Source organism: Paramormyrops kingsleyae, chromosome 2 (genome assembly GCF_048594095.1).
Source record: "Paramormyrops kingsleyae isolate MSU_618 chromosome 2, PKINGS_0.4, whole genome shotgun sequence".
Lineage (NCBI taxonomy): Eukaryota > Metazoa > Chordata > Actinopteri > Osteoglossiformes > Mormyridae > Paramormyrops > Paramormyrops kingsleyae.
In genome coordinates this window covers 10,322,751-10,345,413 of record NC_132798.1, presented here as the reverse complement: position 1 = coordinate 10,345,413, position 22,663 = coordinate 10,322,751, and the positions used below count along the sequence as shown (strand labels likewise).

The 22,663-nt window shown below is 43.4% G+C and overlaps 3 protein-coding genes across 4 annotated transcripts in view; 2 read left to right on the top strand and 1 right to left on the bottom strand.

Moving 5' to 3' along the window:
• The window catches only part of LOC111839362 (uncharacterized), a 32,079-nt gene extending 27,859 nt beyond the window's left edge, over window positions 1-4,220 (top strand). Inside the window, exon 23 of the transcript XR_002837082.2 lies at window positions 3,833-4,220. The gene's annotated coding sequence lies outside the window, so the exon portion shown is untranslated. The remainder of the gene's footprint in view (window positions 1-3,832) is intronic.
• On the bottom strand, window positions 4,038-6,148 carry cyp1d1 (cytochrome P450, family 1, subfamily D, polypeptide 1). The gene is given in 4 exon segments (XM_023803215.2): window positions 4,038-4,689; window positions 4,692-4,787; window positions 4,790-5,119; window positions 5,855-6,148. Coding segments are annotated over 3 exon segments (792 nt in total). The 5' UTR covers window positions 5,033-5,119; window positions 5,855-6,148; the 3' UTR covers window positions 4,038-4,236.
• On the top strand, window positions 5,926-22,627 carry LOC111839365 (aldehyde dehydrogenase 1A1). Of its 2 annotated transcripts, XM_023803211.2 has the most exons (16): window positions 5,941-5,999; window positions 6,094-6,270; window positions 9,677-9,747; window positions 11,694-11,821; window positions 12,639-12,743; window positions 13,799-13,939; window positions 14,181-14,310; window positions 14,483-14,544; window positions 14,686-14,814; window positions 15,199-15,312; window positions 15,636-15,738; window positions 16,162-16,346; window positions 16,792-16,956; window positions 17,263-17,420; window positions 21,057-21,131; window positions 21,342-22,627. In XM_023803211.2, the coding sequence occupies exons 2-16, from the start codon at window positions 6,257-6,259 to the stop codon at window positions 21,412-21,414; spliced, it is 1,653 nt and encodes a 550-aa protein (XP_023658979.1). In that variant the 5' UTR covers window positions 5,941-5,999; window positions 6,094-6,256; the 3' UTR covers window positions 21,415-22,627. The 2 variants fall into 2 exon arrangements, with proteins under 2 accessions (XP_023658977.1, XP_023658979.1); XM_023803209.2 differs by lacking the exon at window positions 6,094-6,270 and having other exon boundaries at window positions 5,926-5,999.
• The last annotated feature ends 36 nt before the right edge of the window (window positions 22,628-22,663 follow it).

Here is a 22,663-nt window from a genome sequence, read left to right as displayed (position 1 = left end):
AGAACACGTGGAGAATGAGGGGGCGTGGCACACATCAGGAGCGGACGGAACGGATCATGACAGAACCCCCCCCCAAAGGCGCGCACACCGGGCGCGCCTGGGAGGAGGCGACGGACGAGACCGGGGAACAGGACCTAGAAGACAAAAGCAAAACGTCAACAAGACACTGGAAACAGGACTGAGGCACAGAACAGGAACAAGGACCAGAAAAACGACATGACCTGACACAAGACAGGGAACGCAGACAGGCAGATCAAGAAAGGAGACAGAGAGGGGACAGAAAATGAAGGAACAAAAGGGCCGGGAGTGAACACGGGAGGCACAGAGGGACGAGAAAAGGCAGGACGAGCAAAGGGACCAGAAGGGAACGGAGGAGGCACAGAGGGACGAGGAACCGAGACAGGAGGAACAAAGGGACGAGGAGACGGAACAAAGGGAGGAGAAAGAATAGGGCGAGCTCGAGGGAACCCAGGCGGGCGAGGGAAGGCAGCCGCAGGGGCCACAGGTGGAAGGGAGACCGGAGCAGGAAGGGACCACACAGGGGAGACGGAGACAGACGTAGGGACCGACAAAGGACACAAGGAGGGAGCAGGAGGGAACACTGGCGCAGGAGGAGGCGTAGCCGGAGCCAGGGTAGTCGCCCTCCGACGCCCAGCCGAAGTGGGAGGGCCCGGAGGCGGCCGACGAGGCGCCGACGGAGGGACCACAGGAGGGTGACGAGGCACCGGAGGGGGATCCGGAGGCGACAGCCGAGCCGGAGCCGTAGGACCCGCAGGCAGCCACCGAACCACGGCAAGGGGGCGCACGGGCGAGCCAGGAGTCAGGGTAGGCGGGACCAGGGACCGACGTCTGTGTCCCCGTCCCTTACGGGAAACAGACAGGCGCGGTCCTGGGGTGTGTCGGCCTTGCTGAGGCAAGGGTGAGGGAGTCAAGAGGGAGGGCAGTGTAGGGCGAGCAGAAGTCAAAGCCTCCGAAGAGGCAACAGGAGGGGCAGTCAGAGCCGCGGGCGTGGCCGCAGGCAGGGCAGCCAAAGCTGCGGGCGTGGCCGCAGGCGGGGCAGCCAGAGCCGCGGGCGTGGCCGCAGGCGGGGCAGCCAGAGCCGCGGGCGTGGCCGCAGGCGGGGCAGCCAGAGCAACGGGCGTGGCCGCAGGCGGGGCAGCCGGAGCCACGGGCGTGGCCGCGGGCGGAGCAGCCAGAGCGACGGCCTTAGACGGGGCCGCGGACAGAGCGGCGGCCTCAGGTGGGGCCGCGGGCCTGGCTGTGGCAGCGGGCGGAGCCGCGGGTGCGGCCGGCTGGACCGGCGAGCAGGGCTGGGCCGGCTGGACCGGCGAGCAGGGCTGGGCCGGCTGGACCGGCGAGCAGGGCTGGGCCGGCTGGACCGGCGAGCAGGGCTGGGCCGGCGAGCAGGGCTGGGCCGGCGAGCAGGGCTGGGCCGGCTGGACCGGCGAGCAGGGCTGGGCCGGCTGGACCGGCGAACCGGGCTTGGGCGTCGGCAGGACAGGCGAGACAGGCACGTCAGGTGCCGGCGGGACAGGCGAGACAGGCACTTCAGGTGCCGGCGGGACAGGCATGACAGGCAGTTCAGGTGCCAGCAGGACAGGCGTGACAGGCAGTTCAGGTGCCAGCAGGACAGGCGGGACAGACGCTTCAGGTGCCGACTGGACAGGTGAAACAGGCACTTCAGGTGCCGGCAGGACAGGCGGAACAAGAGGGAGCGCCTCTGCGGCTACCGTGGACGCCTCAGTCCCTTGGCCAGTAGGGGCCGCCTCGGGGGGCGCCGCAGTCACTCGGCCAATAGGGGACGCCTCGGCGGGCGTCTTGGGCGTTCGGCCAGCAGGAGGCACCTCAACGGGCGCCGCCGTCACGCAGCCAGCAGGGGACGCAGCCATTATGCGGCCGGCATGGGGCGCCTTCGTGGCTACCTCGGGCAAGCAGCCAGCAGAGGGTGTTGCCATAACGCGGCCAGTAGGGGGCGCCGCCATCACACGGCCAGCAGGGGGCGCCTCCGTGGGCACCTCAGGTAAGCAGCCAGCTGCAGGCGGTGCTGCAGGCAGAGCGGCGACGGCAGTCGCGGGCGTGGCTGCAGTGCCGACAGGCGATCCGAGCTGGACCGATGAGACGGGCGAGGCCGGCGAGCGGTCCGCAGGGGCCGCCGTAAGCAGCGCGGCAGCATCAGCAGGGGGAGCTGCGGGCGTGGCTGCTGGTGAGCAGGACAGGACGGGAAGGTCAGGCGAGCAGGGCAGGACGGGCAGGTCAGGCGAGCAGAGCAGGACGGGCAGGTCAGGCGAGCAGAGCAGGACGGGCAGGTCAGGCGAGCAGGGCAGGCGACCAGCAGGGGCCGCCCCAGCGAATACCCCGGGCAGAGTGGCGACGGCCGGAGCTGCAGGGGCCGCTTCAGCAGACACCCGGGGCGTGAGTCCAGCAGGGGGCGCCCCGGCAGGCGCCTTGGGCTGAGCGGCAGCCAGAGCTGCAGGCGGTGCCGCGGGCAGAGCGGCGGCAGCAGCAGCAGGCGGTGCCGCGGGCAGAGCGGCGGCAGTAGCGGCTGTTGCTGCAGGCCAGTTCGGAGCCGGCGGTGCTGCTGGCAAAGCGGCGGCAGCTGCGGCAGGTCGTGCCGCGGGCAGAGCAGCAACGGCAGCAGCAGCAGCAGGGACCACAGGCAGGGCAGGCGGGTCAGGCAGGACAGGCGGGTCAGGCAGGACAGGCGGGTCAGGCAGGACAGGCGGGTCAGGCGTAGCCGCTGGCAGAGCGGCGGCAGCTGCGGCAGGTCGTGCCGCGGGCAGAGCAGCAACGGCAGCAGCAGCAGCAGGGACCACAGGCAGGGCAGGCGGGTCAGCAAGAACAGGCGGGTCAGGCAGGACAGGCGGGTCAGGCAGGACAGGAACCGGTGCCAGGATCGGCGCCGGGCGTGCATGCGCTGCCCCTTTAAGGGCCTCGGGGATCCGGGGAATAGCGTCCCAGACGGCCCGGGCCCCTTTAAGGGCTAGCCGCGTACCCTCGAAGGGGGCAGCTGCCCGCGAAGGTTCCTTCGCGGTGGCTGTGATGTCCTCCGGGGCGACGGAAAGAGGAGCCGGAGAGAAAGAGCATGCCCTCAGGTAGATCACCGGTTGGGCTTCCGGGGACCTCTCCTTACGTCTCTTCTTTCTCCGGCCATGGCAGGGTTGAGGTAGGGCTGTCGCGGAGAGGGTGAGCGGCTGGAGCCGCCTCTCCGTTATCCTCTCATACACCTGCCGTAAATTATCGCGGACGTCTGCGATGACGTATGCTTCCGTAAGCGGGGTGATCTCCTCAAGAAGAGTCCCGCTCCGGCTGGCTAAGTCCAGGGACACAGGATCCTCCTGGATCTCTGGTTGGGACAGCCAGTATATAACCTCTTGTAGCAGATCGAGGCGTTGGTCCTTGATCCGCGGAGGTTCGTCGGCGAGATCCGTCATTCTGTTACGTCTGGTAACGGCGGCGAGCAGGGAAGCAGGCGAATCAGCCAAGACGTCAGGTAACGAGGATTTATTCGGGCAGACAGGACTAAGGCACCAACAAACATCAACGAACATTAATGACGGATCTGGGGAAGACTGACTCAGACACGGACTAAATACTATAGACAAGCCGAAACAACAAGGAACAGCTGGGCACGATCGGGAAAGAACACGTGGAGAATGAGGGGGCGTGGCACACATCAGGAGCGGACGGAACGGATCATGACAGCATATTTATCCATTCATATTTAGTAGAAAATTTAGAAGACGCATTTTGTTCTCGTAATAACAATGACGGTGTGGACTATCTGTGTGTTGGAGAGTGTAAATTTCTTCCCATCTTCTCTGTCTTCACACAGGGCAATGAGAGGATCAGTGATATCTCGGATGCAATTCTGCGAGCACAACTGTTTTGTTTATTTTTTATTTACTTCTCAACATTATAAATTTGCTTGCCATAATATAAACTCTTTCCTGTGCATACTTCATAAATATATATTTCTACATTGATGTAAACTATTTGAATACTAGCAAAAAATGTTAATGGATTAAAGATCTATTATTAAGTTTTTTCTTTATACAAACTTATACCAGTCATCAAAAGTTTCATCCAGAGTGAAATTCTGCATCCACAGCGATAATAAATCTTCCTTTTACTATATAAGCAAACTGTTACAGTGTACAGTGAGTCCAGTCACTGCAAAGGAATGTTCCCTGTCCATTTAATAAATGAATGCATAGAATTAATTGACTTGTTTGGACATTAGTCTACCTTATCATATGTCCTCAGATGATCCTTAAAGTTCTGCTCCATGAAGCCATTAATTTTACGGATGTGATGTACCATTTTCTTCAAAGATGGGCTTGGAAAATAACGAAAAATGGGGAAAAAGTCTGCCAGGTTTCCAGCTGCAAAAATCCTCAGGACTTCATTGTTTATTTGAACAATGTTGAGGAATTCTTCATCATTGTAGCTGTACCTTTTGCCAAAGGACAAGGCACAGACTACATTAGCAACAGAAGTAATCAAGGCAATGGTGGCATCGAAGCCGCTTTCACAATTTGAATGCTCCTTGAGTCTGTCCACCGTCTCAGAAGCTTCACAACAGACGTGCTCCTCCAGGAGGCAGGAGAAAGTGGAACTCTTTGCCTCGGCCTGGGAGACGTTACGCAGAGCATTCTTGCAGATCTTCTTATGGAGGATCCAAGCTTCGCCGTGTACTTTTCACTGAATGTCATGCTGGTCCCATTGGCCACAGCCGAAAATGAAAAGAGCTCAGGTCTCCCTGCGAAGCTCTCTCCTTGACGTACTGTACCAAGGCCTGCCTTAGGGTTTCATAAGCACTCAGCACCACCACAACAATTGAGCCCATTCTCATTTGGAAGACATCGCCATACTTGTCCCTCATGTTGGTCATAGAGATGTGTATTTGATCGCCAACATGCAGCAGGTTGCCGATGAATGGCCAGGACATAGGCCTGGGAGGCCTCCTCAGATGCCTGTCCTTCTGTGTTCTGTTTCCCAGGGCAAGTATTATAGTTAGAGCAAATAGGCTCATTGTCAGCAGGCTCAATATTCAGCGGGAAATGGCCAAAATGAGTCTTGAGATAAAAACATCTTGGTGGTTATTTTTAGTCCAGAAAACCTGTCAGAATTTAAAAAATAAATGCATATGATAAATATTAATAATACAGCCCCCATAAGCAGGATAAGCAGCTGGCAGATGGATGTATGGATGAATGGATGGATGGAAGATTATTGATAATGTTATAAAATGTGATGTCTTTCAAGAAACTTTTAAACAATTATGCTAATTGTTCATACTACATCTGACAAGATAATCCGTTTAATAAAAATAATTTAAGAAAAATCAATAGACCATATTAATTTCATGTAGCTTTTTATAAAGCTTAACGGATCTGCATTTTTAGGTCTGTTAATACAACTATTAGCACGTCACAGTTATTATTTCAGTGAACTGAAACAGTACTATAGTTGAGTTCAAAAACCAAGTTTTAAAACCTGTTGAAAATGCCGGAATTTCTACAAGTGTCATCTACTATATATAGACAGGATTTGACTGGTCTTGTATTATATGCATTCCAATCTTCGCTGGTCAAGCTTTCTGCATAATTTTGTTAGTTATATAAAGCAGTAGCCTACGTCAGCATGCATAAATATATGTCTCTAAAAAGTTGCGTTATGTGTATGTACATGTATGTATTTATCGCAGACGTATGCTTGGATACATATCAAAACATTTCATACATTGACTTGCAAACAGTGTCTTCAAGAAGCGATAAACCACGAAATTCTGATTATTAAATTGGTTATTATTTGTTCTATCGGTATTATTTACAAAGAAGGTTAGTACACTCACCTAAAGTTACTTCGAAGTCCGCTTATGAAAACTATGAAGGAGACGGGAAAAGCGAAGGGATTTTGGATCATAAGCAGGAGGGTAATATGAGCGCAGCTGTCCGAGTCAGACTGGACGGGAGGGGAAAACCCCTAAGCGCTCGAGGGTATGTGTATATACTTTTTCGTTTGTTTATGTATTTATTTTTTTGTTTGTTTGTTTCTTTGCACGTTAGTATATCTGAAATTTCTGCGACTTAGTTTTTGTTCTGAAGCGGGCGGCAGCTTGCAGACATCCTGCACGTTCCTGGGTGGCCGGTTTACAGCAGGAAGGAAACGTTTCCAACTGGCAATTACTGTCTAGGGCCTCACGTTCCCTGGTGGTCGCTTATAGCTTTATATGGAGTTTATGTCATGATTCGAAATGCTGGTGAAGAGGTAAGGAAGTGTTTAATAATAGCTTTTTGTATTATAGATATATGAGTGCCCAGAGCCGGCCATTCCTGAACAATTGTAAATCCATTCCAAATGATTGGGAGATAAAAAGCATTGTGCCTAGAGCTGTCCGAAATTGTAGTTGACCATACACTAGGCAGGCATCTCCTCAGACGGCCGCATTTCAGTTTAGCGTGATGGTGAATAGAAAGAGCTTAGTTCGCTCTGTCGTGCCCGTTTTTGTTCCCCACTGATCCGGCTTCGCTTTGAAGTGCGGTTGAACAGAGTCTTTTTACACACACTGCAGTCCCTCCTGGCAGATTCTAATCCACACCGCCAACCCGAAGATATAGATATTTCTTTAAATGAGCTATATACTGACCAAACTCCAAGCACATTTGCTTTGCTCAGAAGCCATCGCTTCCAGAAAAGAAGTAATTAATGTTTTAAGTGAAATTCTAAAGCTTTCATCTAGAGATCTGCTAAACTAATATCAAAATAGCAAAACTCTTGTGTAATGTCATTGTTTCATTACTCTTTGAGCCACTACTCTTGCCGCAGTATTACTTCAAGGCAATCAGTAAAAGTCCAGCACAGGTTCATCTGTGAGATCTGATGTCAGGTCTGACCAGCAATTTAGTCCTGGCAAAAACTTCTAAGAATACTATGGACTGCAAGGAAAACAAATGACTAGATTTCTGGATCAAATCAAGCCTGAACTTTCAGCTGAAGCGCAAATGACCCAACTAAAGCAATCTTATTTTAGTCATATTACGAGAAGATTCAGTGTGTAGGAAATGACAATAATGGTTGCAAAAGAAGGAGAGACTTTCTGGAAGAATGCTCTTTATATGGGTGCCAGGAGTGAACATCCAATTGATGCGGGGGTGGAAGATATCCCAGACAAGATAAGGCACATGGAAATGTACACCCCCTTCAGCCTGACAGTCCATCGAACACACAGAGCACACAAGCAGAACAGACTGTACACAGCGAGAAAAGGTGAGATTCAGACCCCCAAATGTGGAGGCGTGAGGCACATAATAATAATAATAATAATAATAATAATAATATTGTAAAGAGATTCCTGGTCACTTGTATAGGATTTAAAATGGTGCTGAATACAAACTGATTATGTGTATGCCAGAATGGGCATACAGCTGGCTTCATTCAATGCCGGCAAAGCTGACATTGTTCAATCCTGCAGACATATTCATCAGAAGAGACCCCAACATAAATGAAGACATTGATCCTGCAAATACAAAACTGGAGGGAAAAAATAATCATTTTAGGCAGAGAGGAACGGCAATTTGTGGCAAAACTTTACTTAAGGCCATGTTTTTAGTAATTTATAAACACATTTACAGCAAATAGTAATGCATTCATAAAGCATTATAAACATGGCTATAAATATATTAAAATATAAATATAAAAAGCCATGTTTATTATGCATTATACCTGCCTTATGAACTCTCATCTATAATGTCCTATAGATATCTTTATAATGCATTATAATGGTCAGTATAAGCATTACGGATGCTCGGTACTGAATTATAAAGGTGTCTATAGTACATTATATATGAGAGTTTCATAGCAGTCATAATGCATAATAAACATGGCTATAATGTGTTATGCCTTTTGATGAATATTTATAGCCATGTTTATAATGCTTTATGAATTAGTTTTTGAATCCTTAATCATATGATTTCCTGGGAGGGGTAGTTGCTTACTTATATAACGTGGTGTAACGGATCTGTAACACACAAGTGTGTCACACTCAGTAGTGAGTGAGTAGTTCCACCCATGAGTATCAGGAATTGTAACTTTGAGTGCAATATAAAATTGCTATTCTTTTAGGTTAACCTTCCGTTTCTTGCATTAATTTGGTCTTCAGCTCCACAATATACTCACAACCAGCTGATTGCTTTTCTTTTCCTTTCTTTACGCTTTGTTTCCTTCATCCCCCCTCATTCTTTCGCTCTCTCTCTCATTCCTTCCAGAGGAACGTCGGGTCCATTCAGGCTCAATCAGGCATCACCATCTGCTGTCAGGACATGACACCTCCTTTGACCTACCGGGGCCCGTTTTCCTCAGTGACACACACACATGCACACAGACTGCTCCCGCATGTCATTAGCACTGCCAGGAGTCTCCGAGCATCACGGGGCGGCCATGTCGAGTCGGCAGAGACTCCAAAAAAACTGGCTCCTGATGAGGATCTTCTCTGTCTCACACGCAAATGAGCCAGTGCAGAGAATGTTAATCGATATACCACTATACAACTGCCATTTTGGATTTGGTCAACGTCAGCCACCGTTAATGAGTTCATAGTTGAGGTTTGGGTCTCCAGACAAGTAGTCCTTTTACCTTTTAAATGTCGCAGTGTGTTTTTATGAGTTAAATAGTAGCTAAGTAACACTTACCATGGCTGTGTTTATATATATATATATACATGCATATATATATATATATATATGTATACATTTATTTATTTATTTTTTATGCAATTAATTTAAATTTTAATTTAGAATACTACGACAGCCTATTTTTTTCTTTAAAAACAGAACAAATTCATTTATAACAGTACCTGCCCTTTTAAAGACCAAGATCAGCATTGCATTAAGAAATACATGAAGCTTGCATTCCCACAGCACCAAGAAAGTTAATGCTTCATTCCTCGGCAAAGAGAGATTCCACGTTACACATGCACGCAGAAAATAGCCAACGGGTATGACTTCCTTTTGTTTCAGATCATAGAATTCCGCAACATCACTCAGTGGTCAGTTTTATTATTTTAACTAGGGTTAATCAGAAAGGTTATGTTGTCCCAGCCCACAGATAATTCTCAAAGGATTTTCGCAGTGTTTTGGGTAAGTGCAGCCCAAAAATAGGAAGGCACCAGACGCAGCCATGTGATCTCATTGTTTCAAGGAGACGGTGAACCAGTGGGGGGGGGGGTTCTTATCAGAGCAAACATCTTCCCAATTATTAAGTTTTACTGTATTTAAACTGGCATGTAAAATTCTGATGTGGTGTAAAAACCTTTCCTTTAATTTTTTTTTTAAATCCCTTTTGGAAAAAATAAGTGGATTGGATCAGCATGGAGGTGATGAAGAAAGGGATGTGGCCGTCACGTCAAAATGACAATACGCATTACATGGTCAGGAAAGTGAACGGCAGCAGAAGTAGCTCGCGGGTAGTTTACAATACGCTCCATTTTAAAGTGAATCATGTGAATTGGTTCCAATTCAATGCTGATTAAAGTGTTTGCTTGAAGCATCGACCCCCAATGAGATGAGCACGACTCCCTGAATTCTGTTTGGGTGCAGTATAGAGTGGACTCTTAACCCAAGAGCATATATATAGAGAGAGTGAATTTGCACGACTGAGTTTTAAGAGCTCTCCGCAGGCTCCACTGGATGATGTCAGTGGTTGATGTTGACGAGCAGGCTGTTGGGGAGTCTCTTTCTCTGTGCAAAGGTAAGGTTGATTTCCGTGATTTCTCATATGTCATCACTAAGATAAGTCTATCTCTAAATATCCCCTGTTATCAAAATTGTTTCATATTCATTTTTGCCCGGAATCAGTGTAATTCTTTATTATTTGGAAATCTATATTTACTACAGGAGAAAAGTATTTAAATATGTATCGTTTTATTTTTTATAATGATAACATGTTTTCAGATCTGTTGTATATTCATAATTGTTAGTGCAGCCATGGCATCTGTTAATATAAGCCAAGAAAAAGAAACAATTGTATTGCAAACAAATATTCTAAAAACAATAAGTCTATAATTTATATATTATTGAAGTGGCTGAGAGACAACAGAGAAAGCTAATACACATAATTTCTGTATCAATTTCACAATAATCCTTATTTAAGTTTTATTGTTTAGTGATTATTAATTTAGAATAATATCCATCCATCCATCCATTCTCCAAATCGTTTATCCTTCTGGGTCGCAGAGGGTCCGGAGCCTATTAAAATTATATTTTTTTCATTTGCTAATATGCAACACATTTGCACAAAATAATCTATTATAATAATCTACTATGTAACTTTAAACCCTGGTGATAATGAGTATAATACATATTGTAGGTACTCACGCTTTAAGTATTCTTAAAATGTATTCATTTAACAAATGCTATACTTTTTTAAAATCATGTTTTATTTCAATACGTCTCTGTTTAATGGCCATTTCCCTATGCATGCATCTCTATGTATGCATAAACTGTCTTAATTTTTGGAGGGAAAATTATGTCAGATTAAAAGAGGAACAAACACAATCAGTAAAGCAAAAGACAGATCACTCTTTCAGGTTATTTAGTGAAGTATTATTTTAAAAAAATCAATAAATGTTGATTTTTTTTTTTTAACAGACAGTCGTATGTGTATAGAAAGTACATCGTAAACTTGGAAACCTTTTGTGTATCTACATACTTAAGGCCAGGCATACAATTCAAATAAAAATTTAAAAATAAAAATAATGTAACGCTAATTTAGCTGTGATATGTTTCAGCTCCTCATTATTTTATTAAACTAATTATTTAAACAGTAACTCAATTTGCATGTTAATTAAAACGCAAAAACTAAGAATTTAAACATGGTTCAGAATTATCCTGCATGATGTTCTTTTTTTACAATTAAACATAATATGTAGTATTTAAATATCAATAAATAATTTTATTAAATAATTCCCTTTCATCATTGTGCACTGAGTGTATGTCATCTTTCAGTCACAGTAGATAAACCACCTGAACTTCAACTCGTTCTCAGATTCAGGTCAGGTGACAAAACCATAGCCAATCCATAACTTTGAACTGAATCCTGTTAAGCAATAGGCTACCAGCTTTGTCATCAAACTGTTAACCAAACACGCATGACCCAACATTTTTAGGCCCAGTTTTATATCATACAATGGAAATGTTCAAATAGTAACTAATTTGTACAAAATACAAAATATTCAATTATGATTATACATATTTAATGTGCTTTTAGCTATTTTCTTACTAATGTTGAAATATTTCATTCTGTAGCACCCTTTTCAATTCTGAGTATTGAATAACAAATCACCATAAATCTTAAGTCTCTAGGTTTAGTATTGCCCATTATTTTCAGTAAAAATAATTATCGTAAGGTTAATATTATGTAGCAGCTATTGTGTGTTTCATCCACAGCAAAAGGACAACTTCTTGTAATATTCTACTACTTTTATGAGCAGGTACAACCACAAATTTCCTCTTGTAAGTATAAGTTCTGATAGAGAAGTACAAAGTTCTGTATGCAGTGTTATTTCCATCCAATCATGTTCAACTATGCAAATTAACCATTCCTGTTTGCCCACCTATCCTCCAATGACTGTCCCCATGCATGCTGCGGGTTAACAGATCTAGTCCAGCACATTGAGCTGCACCTGTATGTTTCAGAAAACCAGCAACACACCATGAGCAAGGAATCCAGTGATGGCCGGTACAATGGCAACAAGCGCGCGCCTGCTTCTGTGGACACAGGACTGCCTGTACCAGTCAGTGACCTTAAGATTGAGTACACCAAGGTCAGTGGCAGCGGGCACTTTAATTATTAGCCATTATTAGGGTGTGGAATGTGATTATGAGTTGGTTTATTTTTGCGAGCGCAGTTTGAAACTTGTTTTTAAGCATTTAAAGTTATGCAGTATTACTTATGCAAAAACTTGTTCTTTTCAACAATTCTGTTACATTTCTAACAGTACTTAGAGCATTAGCTGCTTTTCAAACTATTCAAAAGATTTTCAGAAGTCGGCTGAAGTCTGGCAGTAGAAGATAATCATTAATTCCTTTATGGCATAATAGAAACCAAAGGCTGTTTCCAACATGTAATCAGTGTTTGTCATAGCTACTCATAGCAACATGGCAGACAGTTAAAAAGATTTAAATATGTAGTGGATATATATCTGTGTGTGTGTGTGTGTGTGTGTGTGTGTGTGTGTTTATATCTGTTTTCACTGATTTAAATTGAAAGGTTTTTACACTCAGACATAACCTGAACTTCCATGCAAACATGAAAGATATTGCAACAATTAAATACTATCTACATTTAGCCATGCAGTTTGTTTTATGTTTAAGAAAATTTTATAATGTCTTTTTTATTTGATTGCATTCATTTTCAGCATAAATTAAAATGGAAATCCAACAATTAATTTCAACTCCTTGTTACAGTTATTTATCATGAATTACTATATTTATGTGTTAGAAATATTTTTTTCTCGTATGAACTTTCTGCTTTGGAATTTATGTAGATTTCTTTTGTTTAAGGTTCAGATTTCAGCGGTTAATATGAACTAAATGTTAGTATCCTTATTGTGTGAATTTGTCCTGTTTTTGCCCTTGCAGATATTTATCAACAATGACTGGCACAATTCCAGTTGCGGAAGGAGAATCCCAGTGTACAACCCAGCCACCGGGGAGTTGATCTGTGAGGTCGAGGAGGGAGACAAAGTGAGTGAGTCAAACAGCCACTTACCCGTCACCCAGAGAGTTTGTCTGGCTACGCCAAAGTCCATCAGTGAACCACCTCACCAAACTCAGTGGAAAATAATTAAAATTGCATCCACATCTATTAAGTAATTGCATGTACAACCATAACTTGTCAAGAACCAAATCCCATAGGCTGTAATTCCAGCTATGCCACGGACAGAAGAGTGATGAAATACAGGCAAGAATAATCAGAGCCTCACAAAATTTTATCTTAATATTCAATAATGTTCAGTGTTTTATTTTCTCTATGTCCAGTGATTGGAATTTGGTTGCAATAGAAAACTACAAGTGTATACCATAGTGTGTTTGCATAGAAATCTTCCTTTTTCGTTTTCATTATATTCCCTAAACTTATTCAGTGCATTTGCAGACACAGGAACATAAAAAAGGAGCTGATCATCATCAATACCCTGCAAATATGATCAGTGTATAGGAAGCGGTAGGCTAATGGCTGTTGGCCTTTCACAAAAGGCGGGGCACTGTAAACATTCCCAGAAGGACAGGGTTAAACGGTAACCTAAGACATGTTTTAATCAGTGCAGGTGGGATAAGTGAATTAGTAATCAGAGAGGTTTTCGTTGTGAGCACGGGATAGGGGAAATGCGTATTTTCTGGCTGCGAGCACATACTGTGTTCTGTTTAGGCAGCGTGACTGAAACATATTCACAATGGCAACTAGGAGAGCACCTAAGACCCAGAGCTCTGCGATCACATTCTTACACATCGGACATTTTTCTGCTTCATTGCAGCTTTAAATAGCTCAGAACAATGTAATGTATTATCTCTTTGGTTGTTCAGCAAGGATATAAAGGATAAAGAAAAAGAATGTAAACTTAGGTGGCACAGACTAAATTTGGTATCAGTTTTACTATAATACTGCTTATATTGATTTGCAATTTTTGCAAAAGACAAATGACATGCAAAGAAGAATTGACTCTTTAGTACTTTAAATATGGCCTTATGTTAAGAAGCACCATGTGTACATCATCTTTTATTGATCTCTTTTGTTTTGGCAGGAAGACATAGACAAAGCTGTGAAATTTGCCCGGCAGGCTTTCCAGCTGGGTTCTCCCTGGCGTCAGATGGACGCCTCAGGACGTGGCCGTCTGCTGGACGAGCTAGCTGACCTGGTGGAGCGCGACCGGCAGATACTGGCTGTAAGGCCCTTCTCACCCGAACGGAGCGCTGCCTGCACACCTCTTACTGTCACGTCACTGTCTAGAAATAAAGGAATACTTATTATGAGAAAGAAGAAATGTTTTCAGTTTCCTGAGAGACTCATTTTGTCCAGAGCATCATTCACTCATCCCTGATTGAATAAATAATAATAAAAAAAATAACAACAATAATAATAATAAGCGAAACCTGTTTCATGCGACTATTCTCTGTTGAACGCAGACGTTAGAGGCCATTGACTCGGGGAAGCTATTCCTAACTGCCTACTATGCGGATTTGATTGGTACAATTAAAACACTGCGTTACTACGCGGGCTGGGCTGACAAGATTCAGGGGAAGACGATCCCAGTAGGTGAGTATGTACCTTTTCTGTGTTGCGTGAATAGCTTTACCAAGGCCTTTCAGGTTCACAGCATTGCCGCTCTTCGTGGGCTATCAGCTCCTTCACCTACATACCACGAACATGATGTCATGCATGCAATAAGAGATCCATTAATTTTGCGCTGATTTTCTTTTTGTTTGAGATGGCGAGTATTTCACATTCACACGGCATGAACCAATAGGGGTGTGTGGTCAAATTATACCGGTGAGTAGTGCAGATACCGGGCTTTGTTCTTTACCCAAGAGATTACACTATCATCACGAAATTTATCTGGAATATTTGCACACCAGCAGGTAAGCCTCCATACTGACGTGTTCTTTTGTATTCCCTGTGACCCATGCGCAGTGGAACTTTCCGTTGCTGATGTTTACATGGAAGATCGCCCCAGCACTGTGCTGCGGAAATACCGTGGTCATCAAACCGGCCGAGCAGACGCCTCTGTCCGCTCTCCACATGGCAGCACTCATCAAAGAGGTGAGGCTACAGCAGAGTCCCACAAACTAAGAAGTCTGGATGTTCTCCCCATGTTCTCCCCATGTTCTCCCCATGTTCTCACCATGTTACCAGGACTCTGCATGTTCTCCCCAAGCAACAAGGAGCCTGCATGTTCTCCTCATGCTGTGAGGAGTCTGCATGTTCTCCCCATGTTCTCCCCATGTTGCAAGGAATCTGCATGTTCTTCCGAAGATCTCCCCATGTTGTGAGGAGTCTCCATGTTCTCCCCATAATTTGTCACACCAATGTTCATTCTTCATTGATTTCCTGACTAGTTTGTTTGACCACATTTTCTTTGTAAAAAAAAAATTAAGAAGCAGTGACATCATTTGTGATGACTTGTGGCCTTTTGTCTTTTGTCAGGCAGGATTTCCCGCAGGTGTTGTAAATGTCGTACCGGGGTACGGGCCCACAGCAGGCCATGCCATCGCCCATCACATGGACATTGACAAAGTGGCCTTCACCGGCTCCACGAACGTATGTCATGTGCTTTCTGAGCCTCCACTCACACCTCAGATAGAAGCTGGCCCTGTGCTACTCATATTCATTTATTTATTTACATTTATCTGACACCTTTAAGTAGAGGGAAAGACCGTTGTACTGTGAGCGCTATGTTGGAGCTATTTATTTGCCTATTATTTTTTTTTTTTTTATTTTATGTTTAAAATTTTATTGTAATAATTTAAAAGATTTATTAAATTGATTAAGGAATTTGCATGGTGGCCTGACACCGCTGGATGATATATGGATGATAGTGAAGCACAGTGGTTCATTTTTTAATTTCTCTGCCTTCATTGCAGGTTGGAAAACTCATTAAAAAGGCAGCTGGGGACAGTAACCTGAAGCGTGTCACTCTGGAACTTGGAGGAAAGAGTCCCAACATTGTTTTTGCAGATTGTGACTGTGAGTCATATTTTTCTATGTTTGTAGTTCAGCTTTAGTTTCCGTGTCATTTCCATATTAACACATTTGTTAACAGTGAATGCAAATCATGATCAGTACAGGGTCTTCTTTTTCGAATTGCGATTGGTTGCAAATTAATTAAAAATGAACCATGATTCTGACTAATTATGCGAACGTTAGAGCATTTTATAAACTCTCCTCAGCAGTCTCAGATCCTCTACAGATTGCATTGAAATATGTTTAGAAATTTTTCAATGGCTGTTTTATTTTTCAGCGTTTGTGAAGGATTTGGATGAGTTTTTGATCGATATTAATAAAACGGTCTCTCACTGTCCATAATATCTCAGAGTAACAGAAAATGCATTGCCAGTGTTTAATTGTCTTGTCTGAGATCTTTCCTGTCTCCCCTCCGAACTGGCGCAGTGGAACATGCCGTGGAGCAAGCCCACCATGGCCTGTTCTTCAACCAGGGCCAGTGCTGCATCGCAGGGTCCAGGGTGTTTGTGGAAGAGCCCATTTATGAGGAGTTTGTGCGCAGGAGTGTGGAGCGTGCCAAGAGGCGAGTCCTGGGAAACCCTTTAGTACCTGGTGTGGACCAGGGACCACAGGTATTGGGCTATAGCGCTAAACTGACAGGCCTGATACTGGGCGAGCTTGTGAATGTGTCAGATTCTGGTTTGGCATCAGAATTGAAATGAAAAAAGGAAAAAAAAAACATTTGTAACCGTCTGAACACTTTTAGGAGGGGCTGGAGGAAAATGTGATGGGAACTGACCCCGTCAGCCCCCCTTAGTCAGCCATGTGTATTAATTAGTATTGACGACGGGTATGAAATTAGTCTTAAATTTAAAAAAAACTGTTTTTCAGGCATTGCAAAGCGATAGCCAATGTCACATAGAGTAGCCACTTTATATTTTGTAAACAATGCGCTTTTCATTAAGTGTTTAGAGTTATATCAGGGATTAGATAAGAATAACTTATTGATATTTATTCATGTTTTGCACCAGGCGACTGATAAAGTCTTTGGTTTATGTGACGCACATGGTCTTTCAGATTGATAAGAAACAGTTTGATAAAATCCTGGAGCTCATTGAAAGTGGGAAGAGAGACGGGGCAAAACTGGAGTGCGGTGGCAGGGCCTGGGGGCAGAAGGGCCTCTTCATTCAGCCCACAGTCTTCTCAGATGTCACCGATGACATGCGCATCGCCAAAGAAGAGGTGAGCGCTCCGTGAGACACACGGGGAACACTTCCCAGCCTTCCCCCCAAAAAGGGCAGCCGGAACGTTTCCCAGCTGCCCCCCACTTTGACATTTCCGGCAGACCTTTTGGGGGCATCTGCAGGTCAGCTTTCATGGAGGACCAATGCCAGGCCTCTCCATAGCTACCTCGTTCTACTGAACATTCTACACTCATGCTAAGACCTTTGCTAATTAAGAAGAAGCTATTAGCTCAGCCTCTGTAATACGTGAGTTATTTATGAGATCAAGAATGTCAATGTGAACAAGAATGTTATTTTGTACTAGATATTTGGACCAGTCCAGCAGATAATGAAGTTCAGCAGTACTGAGGAAGTGATTAAGAGGGCAAATAACACGCAGTACGGATTGGCAGCAGGACTCTTCACCAACGACCTTAACAAAGCACTCACCATCTCCTCTGCACTGCAGGCTGGTACAGTCTGGTAAGAAAACTGGCTACTCAAATTCAATGACAATTGCAAGATTAAAGGATTTCAGTGTTGCATGGGTTCGAGTGGTTTTCTTTTGATCAAACAGATTTTTGGAATGTATTACTTGGTCTTTGAAGAATGATACCAGTTTTGCGCAGCCTTTGTGGAACATCTCTTTTGGAGGAAAAGACACCGGGAACTTGGTAGCCATCATTAGCACAAGAATGTATTTGAGGTTGGGGGTGCTGTGTTTCTGTAACACTCTACTTGGCAGGGCACAAATACTTAGTAATAACTCAGTTACTACTGAAGTACATATTATGACTAAATCAAGAACAAAGATAGTTGCTACTTAGTTACTAAAAGTTGCACTAAGATTCATTAATGATGAGAAAACGTTACATTGGCATTTCATGTGTATTCATGACTTGTTCCTTCAGTAATTCCTTAGTAGCTCTTCAGTAGTTCACAAAGGTTTACAGAATTAACAGCTATAGTAACAAATACAGTGGTACCTCGGTTCTCGAACTTAATCCGTTCCGGATTCCGGATCGAATCCTAAAAAGTTCGAGTTCTGATCGAATTTTTCCCATATTAAATAATGGAAAACCAATTAATTGGTTCCCAGTCCCCCAAAATTACACCTAAATATGTTTTTTTTTTTTAGGATTTAAACACAAAATGAACAGGATAAAACAAGAAGAGCATTTTTTTCTTAATGGCTTCCAAATCGATAAAGATCTTATCCCAACATTACCCCTGTCCTTCCCCGATCGTCCGCTCCTTCCATGTGCCACGCCCCCTCGTTAACCTCGTGTGGGATCCCCATGTGATCAGCTGTTTCTGGTTGTTGTCATTAGTCCTCTGTATTAAGTCCACGTTTCAGTTTGTTACCCCAGTCCGGTCATTGGGTGCGTTCGACTTGCTTACAGCGCTGGCTTAAAGCAACGCATTCTGATCCTGACGCAGTGCATTACGGTTAGATGCATTGTGACCTCTCACCCTACTGCACAAACTGGAACCGTCTCCGTGACGACACACCTTTGCCCTTATTGGATGAAGAGTTTAGTTACACGCATGACGTTTGTATCCCAGGCAGTTCCGATGCGTAATCTGCTATTTCTCCCGAATATCACATTATGCAGTGAGAACTGGTTTTCAGTTAATTTACCTGGTAAAATGAAGTTGAAATAAATGACATAAATGCTCTAATAGTACACGTACGTTAGTGGTTTATTTATTGTTAGTTACTGTAATGTTGCGCTGCTTTATTTGGTTAATCGTCCAGTCTGTGAAGAAGGCATTCAAGTAAGAATTGCATTGTAGTATGACTCATCACCTGGTGCGGACAATTTATATTAGATCAGTGTTCACGGTTCGACTTCTGATATTCAGATCGAGTTCTAGGTAAAACTGGTTTGTTCGACTTTCAAGAAATTTGAGTTCTAGTAAGTTCGAGAACCGAGGTACCACTGTATAGTAATCGCTTGAGGTAAAACATACGTCATGATTCATTAATGATGAATTAACATAAGGTCAACATGTAAGACTTAGTTTGTGGTTAATTAATGCATTAGTGTAATGTACTAGTGTAATACTATATTATTTGTGCCCCGTCAGGTAAAGTGTTACTAGTTTGTTTGGACAAGTTCGCATGAAGTTTATGTCACCACCTGAAGAAATTAGTGTGAGTGTGACTCACAAAAAAGTTGTTTGCTATGTAGCATTGTTCGCTGAGGCTGTGATTGCCATGTAGCATTGTTCGCTGAGGCTGTGATTGCCGTGTTGCATTGTTCGCTGAAGCTGTGATTGCCGTGTTGCATTGTTCGCTGAGGCTGTGATTGCCGTGTAGCATTGTTCGCTGAGGCTGTGATTGCCGTGTAGCATTGTTCGCTGAGGCTGTGATTGCCGTGTTGCATTGTTCGCTGAGGCTGTGATTGCCGTGTTGCATTGTTCGCTGAGGCTGTGATTGCCGTGTAGCATTGTTCGCTGAGGCTGTGATTGCCATGTAGCATTGTTCGCTGAGGCTGTGATTGCCGTGTTGCATTGTTCGCTGAAGCTGTGATTGCCGTGTTGCATTGTTCGCTGAGGCTGTTATTGCCGTGTAGCATTGTTCGCTGAGGCTGTGATTGCCGTGTTGCATTGTTCGCTGAAGCTGTGATTGCCGTGTTGCATTGTTCGCTGAGGCTGTTATTGCCGTGTAGCATTGTTCGCTCAGTTACTACACAAGTACAAATTATGAGCAAATACAGTAACTGTATGAAATACATGAACCGTTATGATGGATTAATGATAAGCAAGCATGAGATCAGTATGTAACTAACACTTAGTTTCTGGTTAATTAATACATTAAGTAAGAGTGTACTACAACGTTATTTGTGCCCCTTCAAGTAAAGTGTTACCCATTTTTTTTTTTTTATCGAGCTGGGGCAGTTTCAGCTAAGGACAAGGGCCTCTGTTCCAGTGAGAAAAATCCGCCATCCTTTTAGGAACAAAGCCCTTAATGATGAATTAACATGAGATCAGTATGTAACTAAGACTTAGTTTGTGATTAATTAATGCATAAGTAATGGTTTAATAATATATTTGTGTCCCGTCAAGTAAAGTGTTACCGATGAAGCCAGAGCTTGTTTTATGTTCATTGAATGCTGACCTTGTGGTTGAGCTCAGATGGTGTAACCTTGTAGTATACATCAAATAAAGAAATGAAAGCCCGCAACTGTCCTCTCGCAGCAGGAGGTATAAGACAGCAGAGGAGCGGATCTAAATAGACGTCCATTGGGTCTCACTGACAGAGCGGCTTCTGGGCATGCAGTCACTCTGGCCCTCTGACTTCCTGTAAAGTACTCTCTCCTCCTCATTCTCAGAACTCACTGTCACTTTATCATAGGGCTTGAAAACGAGGGCCTTGTAATACACTTAACCTTTCTCCTCTTGCCAAAAGTACATTCTTCTCTGAAACGGAAGGGTTCTGTCTTTTACGACAGGTGACAGAGCAATAATTTGAGTGACGATGTCAGTGCTAATGTAGGTTTAAAAAAGAATAAGGAAGAAATGTCATTTGCCTAACCCATGTTGATCCAGTTTTTTTGTTGATATAAATAGAAAAGGCTTTAAAAATCCAAAGCGGATAAAGTTACCATGTGTTGTAAATAACTGGTTTGACCCGTTTCTCAATAGTTATTTGTTGGGTTCTATTGGTTTAAACCCTGGAGTGAATTACAGTGCACAGTGATCCTGCTGACAATGGGTTTCGAAGCCTCATTGTCATGGATACATGGAACCATAAAATAGAGTATGGGCCACAAAATCCCTGTCTTATACATTGTATTGGCCTTGGTTTCAATTTAATGATGTGTGATTTTGGAGGCTACAATCTCTTATTAGTGAATGCAGGGCTTTTGTTTTTGCAATCCTTTAATCCTTAAAAAGACTGAAAAACAGCACAGATTGTTGAACTGTGTAAAAGCTGATAACTGATAACAGTTCAATTTTGGGTCATCTAAACAATTAAGCAGACATTTATATGAAAATGATATAATCATGTTCTCATTGCAGGTGCATATTAACATTCAAGAGACATTGTAGAAAATACATTTAATCAGTAAACTGACTTACAAGCTGTTTCCATTTTCTTGTTTTTTTTAGGGTCAACTGCTATGGCGCAGTGTCTTCTCAGTGCCCGTTTGGTGGATATAAGATGTCAGGAAACGGAAGGGAAATGTAAGTTATTTCCGTCATTACACATGAATAGGATTACCTCTTTCTTTTATAGACATGATTTCAATATAAAATTTTCATAGTCTATGTAGTGTATCATTATTTTTTTGAAAGGTCACTTGCATTTCACTGTGGAAAAGCTCAAGCGGAGTAAATGTAGTGCACTGAGGTAAACAACTACTCATTTAGCACTTTCCTTTGTCTTCCATGCAGGGGTGAATATGGTCTGGAGGAATACACAGAAGTAAAGACTGTGACCATCAAAATACCACAGAAGAATTCATAAATTAAAATCCCTCGTGGGACTGCATATGACGTACATTTAGTGCTGTGTGTAGGTTATTCTTCCAGCTGTTTTGAATGTTGCTATTAACCGCCATTATTTAGTATAACGTTTCAGTCTCTACTAAGTATGAATGAGCACGATGACTTAACTGCTTAAGATCTGAAATAAATTTGCAATATTCATGAGTTATAATTATTTACAAAATCCAAGAAATCTTAATGCAACCGAATCATTACTATAAAAACAACAGATGCAGCCAAGCAAGTTATTTAAATTTTCAAAGTCATGCAATATTTTGTGTATACCAGTGCATCCTGGTATATATAGGCTAGGCCAAGATGGAGACATTAATAGTTGTTGCTATGTGTTATTTCTGAAAAATTAAGCAGTATTTTAGGTACAGTACTACTATGGACTCATCTGTCTTCCAACCACTGAACCTGGTCAGGGCCTGGAGCCCAGGCCAGGCAGCACAGAGCACAAGGCTGCTTTACACCCTGCATGGGTTCCAGGCCATTTCAGGGCAAGATAGGTTCACAAAGGTAATTATGCCAACTGTAGATATTTTTACATTGTTTTTTTCTTTAAACATGTGAAACAAACCATGTATAACATTTGAAGAGTAGTGGATAACTGATCATATTACAGATGCTAGCCAATTGAGAACAGGTGTGACGAAGTAAAATACAGTATGGCAATGTAACACGGAAATGTATAAAGTATATTAGAATTTTTAGCTGAATACATAGATTGATCCTATATTACCTCAGTTGCTCATACATTATCTTTATAGGTACAAACAAGGCTAAATTTGTTGTTAAATCTTTGATTATTAATGCATTACTACTAAAATAAAGCAAATATATGATTAAATAATGAATAAAATCTATAAATGTCTCATTCTGCCCAGAAACATGGCAGATGGTGTTTGGAAAAGTTGCTCAGTAACATTCAGTACAATGACATCATAGAAGGCAGAGCACAACGGTTCATTGCTTTTATTTCACTGATGACCTTCTTATTTTATTAAGTTTAGAGGTAGTGTTTTGGGCTAGCTTCCTAAATATAAATAATTCTTTTACCCATTTGAAATCGGTGTTTCAGTGTTGCTCAACAAGCCTAAGTTGGTAAATTGAATATAAAAGTCTAATGTGTTATAATTCTGTTGCTGAATCGGTGTATCGGTACTGACAATAAAAATTGCTAATGCTTATCAGTGTGCATTTCATGACCAAGGAGTATATGATTT